This window comes from Brachionichthys hirsutus, chromosome 17, assembly GCF_040956055.1.
Source record: "Brachionichthys hirsutus isolate HB-005 chromosome 17, CSIRO-AGI_Bhir_v1, whole genome shotgun sequence".
NCBI lineage: Eukaryota > Metazoa > Chordata > Actinopteri > Lophiiformes > Brachionichthyidae > Brachionichthys > Brachionichthys hirsutus.
In genome coordinates, this window is record NC_090913.1 from 3,296,592 (window position 1) to 3,301,416 (window position 4,825).

Below are 4,825 nucleotides of genomic sequence, written 5' to 3' on the forward strand. Positions count from 1 at the left end.
GTGACTAAAAAAATTAATAAAACAACGTAAATTTCCTAAATTTTAGCCAGGAACCGATGTGTTTGTGGGATTTTTTTCATACCATCGACAAAATAAAGTCATTGTGTCAACTGCGGGGAAATTTGAGCAGATCTGAAATATTTGCCGGATGATATAAAAGGAGCCTTTTCACCTGAGTTATGGCCCGGATTTGGCGTTGCTGAGAGGGATGCATGCTGCTCCTTCTCTCCCGCCCCGGAGGAGGAATCATCAGAGCTGATATATGGCCCAGCTCTACATTACCTGTACAAAACAAAGGATCATCCCCGCTTTAGGTCGAAGAAAAAATATCCTTCTGACTGTCTGCGCGACATCTAACAGAGTCGACCTGTCTTTTTAGCAAATGATAATAATAATAATAATAATAATAATAGGAATAATAACAGTAATAACAATGATAAGTATTAGAAGCACCTGCTGAACTCAAACTCAAGTTTTACGCACGAAAGCGTAAACACTAAGGCTTTCTGATCTTTCTGATCCCTTCGTCTTCCTCTTTGGCTTTCTCTCTCTCCTCTGCCTCCTCTCATATACCCGGCGCACCTATTCTAGTATCTCACCACAGGACGAAATTAGACCAAAGATGATAAGAGCGCAAAGCATTATAATTCCGCCGGGCTCCTCCTCCTTCCAGCCATGCGTCCTAATTAATGGGACCCCCCCCCCTCTCCACACACCCCCACCAGTCGCAAAAAGCCCCGCACTGGACTGCAACATAGTCAAAGAGTGAGAGAGAAGAGGGCGAAAAGTGCCACTGGAGATAATTGATTACCTACCAATCAATGGTAACTTGTTAGTAATCGTCATTTGGACCTCGCCATTTTCAGGGAGGCGTCTCACTCCTGGACTTGCTGCTCCCGAGGATCCGCACTTTGGCGACATCCCATTTTGGAATACGATTTTCTTTCCATCGGTCTGCGCCCTCTGTCTTTGGCCCCCCCACGCCCACCCCCCCTACTTCTTAACTGTTATGTGACTTTTATCCTCGACCCTCGCTCGTCTCTGACCGCCGCGTATCTCAACGGAGTCCCGCGTAAAACTCTGCGCACAGCCAACGATGACATCCAAAGAAGTGGCCAAATGTGATGCAGTGGAGAACAGGAGGCGAAGTCCGCTGGACCACTTGCCGCCCCCTGCTAACTCCAACAAGCCGCTGACCCCCTTCAGCATCGAGGACATCCTGAACAAACCGTCCGCGAAACGAAGTTACACGATCTGTGGCACGGCGCACCTCATCGCGTCCTCCGAGAAGCACCGTCCGTCCAGCATCCCTCTGTCCAGCCGGGCGCTCCTCACCCAAACGTCCCCCCTCTGCGCGCTGGAGGAGCTGGCCAGCAAGACCTTCAAAGGGTTGGAAGTCAGTGTTTTACAGGCTGCGGAAGGTACGTTTCACACAAAATAGAGCTTTTTAGGTTGAACACGACGCGTGTGCCGTTTTTCTTATGGCCTGCACCAGGCAGAAAACGACCTTGTGCCATTTTGCACCTTGTCGCGCATTTAATTGATTAAACGTTCCTGTTTGGTGGGCCAGAGCCGTGCGTAATTTTCACGGATGCGTAATTCTCCTCCAAAAATATCGCATCGAACAAACGCTCAACGAGACAAATCGCTTCCGCTGTTCTTTAATATCGCGGTGTCTGGTGTTCAGTATTTCCCAGCGGTGCGTGCGTAATATTCTCCTTATTGCCCGTTCCCACGTGGACTGAGAGCTTTACTGTTTCAAATATAGCGTCTCTTCCATTGCGGCTTTTTGCGCTGCGTCGGGGCGCAAGAAGCCCTTCCTTCACCTGATTCAATGATTGTCACTCAGCCTCCGTCTCTCCCTCGCAGGCCGGGATGGGATGACTCTCTTCGGCCAGAGAAACACCCCGAAGAAGCGTCGAAAGTCTCGAACGGCGTTCACCAACCACCAGATCTACGAGTTGGAAAAGCGCTTCCTGTACCAGAAGTACCTGTCGCCGGCCGACCGGGACCAGATCGCGCAGCAGCTCGGCCTGACGAACGCGCAGGTCATCACGTGGTTTCAGAACCGCAGGGCCAAGCTCAAGCGGGATCTGGAGGAGATGAAGGCCGACGTGGAGTCAGCCAAAGCCGTGGGCCAGGTCCCCCTGGAAAAGCTCGCAAAACTGGCCGACCTGGAGAAATGCGCCAACGGGACTCTGGGCCACCCGCGGATCGAGTCCCCGGCGCGGGGAGGCCGGAAGGAGCGCGGGCTCGTACAGAAACTGCGCACGTCGCCGCTGTCTCCGTTCTCGGACCACACAACCAGTAAAGAGTGCTCGGAGGACGAGGACGTGGAGATCGACGTGGATGACTGATGGCGCGCAGCGTGGGACGCGGGACGCGGAAGGGCGAGAGACACAAAGAGACAGTCTAAGATTCTACACCGAGGACTTGTAACTTACTGCTTATATTGTATACCATATCTCAGAACGTGTACCAAAATGTATGACTTTTATATCGGCACTATTCATAGTGAAGCATGAACACACACCAACGAATATGCAGTCGTATTTTAATATTCATGGAAAACTGTTATACTTCTCGCAATCATAAGCAATATCGTCGAAAGCGACACGAGTAACTTATATTATTTGTTTTCTATTATAGGTCAACAAACCTCTCACCTATACCCCCCCCCCCCCCCCCACACACACACACACACACACACACGCACACGCGTAAACACTCACGCACGCGTCCCCCTTGGCTCACACGTCACTATGAAAGTGCTCCTATTTCTTTATATATATTTTGCATGTAAATGCATGATTTGATTTGGTGACCTATATTTATTTTTTACCTCTATTACATTTTCGTATTTTTTTTATTTTTTATTTTTTTTCTTGTGAGCCAAATCTCGATCGAGTCTCGTTGACACTGCCGACTCTTCTCCTGCTCATCCGAATGTGACCCCCATTCAGTTCGCTTTCGGCGTCCCGATGCTGCAGTGCATGATGATGATGATGATGATGATGATGATGATGATGATGATGATGATGGTGGTGGTGGTCTGGAAGGCAAGCCTGAACATTCACACGTTTTTGCGTTGGACCGGAACGCTCAAGCGATGGCGAGAAACAAAAATGAATTTTGCGGTGATTTTGATGAACTGGACGCGACTTTTTAGATTTGCTCGTTGGGTACAATATATTTACAGTTATAAATTTGTTATGTTTTGTACACTTGTAAGTGCCTTTCTAAAATCAGGACATTATTTGAATGCACAGACTGTAATGTATATAGGCTACTATGGGAATAAAAATGACTTTTCGGAATATATCCTTTATGTTTTAATTATTGGGCTAATATTCTGGTTTTATTAGGGATATAATAGCATGGGCTTTTTTTTTTGTTCCAAGCCAGGACAAATATATTTGTTTCAGAAACGCGCTGTCGTTGCCAAATCCGTGCGTGAAAGCAAATCAAAAGCGGCCTATTTAGAGTTATTATAGCGAACTGTTTTGTCCCTTTGTGTCCTTTTCTACTAGGATGCTCTAAACATTTTGTAGCCCGGAATCCCACATCTCCTTTCACATCCTAAATGCGTGTCGCGGCTTCTTGACCCTCAGACGTGTTTCTCTATTCGTGGCAAAAACAATTTATGTGAGAAACACAAATCTGGTGCGCGGAGAAAAGAAGGCGAGGATGCCACAAAAACACAAAGTTTTGGGCCAGTTTCTCCGGGCCTTTATAGACCTTTTTTGTTCTGCGGGACTGGGCTGTAATTTTGAGCGTAAAGCATGAAAAGTGGGGACAAATGAGCAGCGTTCCCTGATGGGACGAGCCACAAAGGAGCAGGGCCGGTCCCCCGCAGGCAGCCATACTGAGACAAGTGTGTTTCACCGCACAAAAAGGACGCAAACGTTTGGAGGCCATATGGTTTCTGAAATTTCCTCACAATTTCAGACAATTTGATGGATTGAGTTAACCCTCCTTTTAAACAGTTTAACTGGGTGCGAACAAAGGCCATACTGCCTACATAGGCTCTGCCTTCATGAGGGCATCTGCGGCTATTAATGTCTGGCCCCTTTCTTTGCCTGGCGTTTTGAACAAGTCAATGAATTACAATGAAACTGCCCCTTTCTGTGAGCCGCTTGTTCTTCTCCGCTTTTTTAGTCCAGGAATATGTTTGACTTCTGTCCAAGAAGGTTTTCTAAACAAGAAATGGATTTTGTTGAGAGTGTTTTAATGTTAAGTGGGGAGCCATAAAGAGTTTCGGCTGTGACATTTATGCCAAAGTCTGGTTAGTGAGTCTTTTGTTTGTTTTCTTCTCATCTCTTTCTCCTGTCTCTTTATTTCTTTTGTCTTTAAGGAGTTTAATGAAGCTGAAAACATGGTGATGTGAGAATGAGTGTCCAGAAGAGAAACTCAAAGGACTACCTCCCATTTAACGCTCTTTGTTAAGAGAAATGATAAGTACAGGCTTGTCTTCATCTGACTTGCTTCACGGTGTTGGCTTTATTTTTATTATATATATTCCTTTTTCTCCCCAATAATCTGATTTTTTTTTACAGACCTTAAGAATTTATGTTAATGTTAATATTAATTATTTGTAGGGAAATGCATCCCGTTACACGAATAATTCGTTAACAGTTTGCTTTAATCTCCTAATTAGCATTTATAAGCAATATATTACATTTCAACATAAAGGTTAAAGAAAAAAAACAACTTTAGGCACCAATAAGTTGTTGATAAAGAAATACAAAAATAACAGTTTGAAAATGTAACATCATTTTTTGCATCTACAAAAAAATCGAATTAATGATTAAATGTTTGTATGCTA

At 45.5% G+C, this 4,825-nt stretch overlaps 1 protein-coding gene across 1 annotated transcript; it reads left to right on the forward strand.

Moving 5' to 3' along the window:
- Window positions 1–1,096: 1,096 nt before the first annotated feature.
- Window positions 1,097–2,357, forward strand: lbx1b (ladybird homeobox 1b). Its single transcript, XM_068751340.1, has 2 exons — window positions 1,097–1,421; window positions 1,870–2,357. Exons 1-2 carry the CDS (start codon window positions 1,097–1,099, stop codon window positions 2,355–2,357), a joined length of 813 nt encoding a protein of 270 aa, XP_068607441.1.
- The last annotated feature ends 2,468 nt before the right edge of the window (window positions 2,358–4,825 follow it).

Excerpts from the sequence above, each read along its gene's own strand:
- lbx1b (XM_068751340.1), top strand. The coding sequence starts at position 1,097 with ATGACATCCAAAGAAGTGGCCAAATGTGATGCAGTGGAGAACAGGAGG. Across the intron at positions 1,422-1,869 it reads TGTTTTACAGGCTGCGGAAG|GCCGGGATGGGATGACTCTC; the intron begins GTACGTTTCACA and ends TCTCCCTCGCAG.